This window comes from Crocodylus porosus, unplaced genomic scaffold (genome assembly GCF_001723895.1).
Source record: "Crocodylus porosus isolate Cpor-Errol unplaced genomic scaffold, CroPor_comp1, whole genome shotgun sequence".
NCBI classification, from domain to species: Eukaryota; Metazoa; Chordata; order Crocodylia; family Crocodylidae; genus Crocodylus; species Crocodylus porosus.
The window spans coordinates 21894264-21896484 of NW_017728943.1; the positions used below are offsets into that span (position 1 = coordinate 21894264).

Genomic DNA, 2221 nt, shown 5'->3' on the forward strand with positions numbered 1-2221 from the left:
GATGTCAAAATGTCTATATAAGCTAAGACTGCCCAGGAGGTGGGGCAGAGCATCCATGATGAAGACACGCTGAAACAGCTGCAGCACTCTCTCTCAAGATGCTGAAGTGAGTAGACTGCTGAAACCTATTTAGATATATAGCTTGCTGTAAAGTGGATATGTGATCAAAGGCTGTCTAGCCACTGTTTGCCCTAAGGTTATTCTTTAATACTTCTATCCTCCAACTTTTCCCCAAGCCTCCCATCTCTAACCAATAAAGTTCTTCACTGTACCAAGTGTGGTGGACTTATTGGGAGAATGCCTTTGTGCCCCTTGGTCCAGCAGACTAAGAAAGCTGCTTTTTGTACTTCAGGCTAGAGGAAATACCCCAAGCTTTTGCAGTGGGTCAAGTACCCTACAGGTCTATAAAGCCTGTGTACCTCAAGAGGCACATTGCCACTAGCAGACTGAGACTCTTGAGTGGTGGCAGTGTTACCCCCAGGCTTGTGGGTGTGCTCCAGGAAGGAGGTTGGCTGGATGTGAGGCGCCCCTAGAGAGGCACTCAGAGCCTTGAAGGCGAACAGGTGCAGTGAGGTGGGTGGCTCAGCAGAGGAGCACCCCTACTGGGCCACCACACAGCCCATACCCAATATTTATAGATGGCTGGCTTTAATATTCTAATAAATGACCTCTGATTTGTTTTACTGAAATGTCTTAGTTTCACTGAAACTTTTGGAACTGGACTAAATAAGAATTTTTGTGGACTTGGAAGGTGTCAGTTATTTGGGATTTATATTCTTGGGGAAGAGGGAGGGTTTCTTGTCTCCTTTTTCTTCCCCATTGTGGAATGCTGTTTCTGTTTCTTTACGTTACTTTATCTCTGACAGGCTGTTTTTATCTAAGCATTTTAACAAAAATATATCTGTTATAGCAAAATAACTTCTAATACATCCGGTTACATCAATTGCTACTATTATGACTTCAAGATAAAGCTATGATATAGTGTACATGGGTTACTTAAAGGAGACGAAACACAACATACTTTATTTGATAACTAAGTTAATTGTCACATTTGCAAAGCTTCACACTGGTTATTCAGAAAAAGGCTTTGGGCCTTCTGCTTAGCAGAATTTCTGCAGCTTGGCCTGTACCCCTTGAAAATGGTCAAGGCTGGCAACAGTGTCCATATTGTGCCAGGGACAGAACCAACAGGCATTGAAATGCAGTCTGACTCAGAGCTGGCAACAGTAGCAAATCTCACCATTTGCCATTGCAAGTGTAAAGACTCATGTTTGGTTTGCCTTCACTAGTAAAAACAGGGTGATTCAACCTTTTTTTGGTTTTTTGTTTGTTTTTAAAAAGCCTTCTCTATGAGAGAGAGAGATGAGGGCCATCACTGAGCCACTTGTGAAAGACATTCTAATGTGACAGTGGAGGGATTGCAGCATGAGAATCATTCAGAAACACCTGAGAAGCATCAGCACAGATCAATATAGCTGTAAAATGTTTTTAATTCTTCTGTGTTTTCTGGGATGGGGCAGGGTCATCCCCATTTTACAGAGGAAACCAGATGACAGAGAAGTAGCTTGCCTGCACAGCTGCAGCTTGGAATTAGAATGCATTCCATCCCATTCTGTACTGAACAATACAATTGGTTTTGAACCTGCTTACTGATCATCAGTTGTCTTCTGCCCACAGCTGCTGAGCAGCCATCACCACAGAAAAGGAAAGACCCCACAGGATTAAAGGAAAAAAGTTTCCATCGCCACCACCAGCCTGGCTTCAGCGATAATAATTCAGGATGGCTGACTCCTGTGGCTAAGCATGCAAAGTTTGAGGAGAAAGAAGAGGATCATAAGGAGCTCAGTGACAGCGAGGGGGATGAGGACTCTTGGGAGAATGAGGACAATGGAAGCAATGAGCTAGTAGATGATTATGGTGCCTCATCCTCTGAGGAAGAGGAGGTAGGAGCCTCTGACCTATGTGGCACAATAGTTTCATAGTTCATACCTTCTAGGGTCAGAAGGGACCTGAGCAGATCATCTAGTCCAACCCCCTGCCATGGCGGGAAAGAATACTGGGGTCAGACACCTTCAGATGAGCAAGATGTTCATCTAACCTCCTCTTAAACACCCCCAGGGTAGGAGCCTGCACCACTTATCTTGGAAAAGCCCTGACCGTGAAGTAGCGCCTCCTGATATCTAACCTAAACCTACCCTCTGCCAGCTTGTGACCATTATTC

The 2221-nt window shown here is 44.4% G+C and overlaps 1 protein-coding gene across 1 annotated transcript in view; it reads left to right on the forward strand.

The window, feature by feature from the left end:
- The window catches only part of NOP2 (NOP2 nucleolar protein), a 14266-nt gene that overhangs the window by 4007 nt on the left and 8038 nt on the right, over positions 1-2221 (forward strand). The window contains exon 5 of the mRNA XM_019548938.1: positions 1678-1943. Within this exon, the coding sequence (XP_019404483.1) occupies positions 1678-1943 (266 nt within the window). The remainder of the gene's footprint in view (positions 1-1677; positions 1944-2221) is intronic.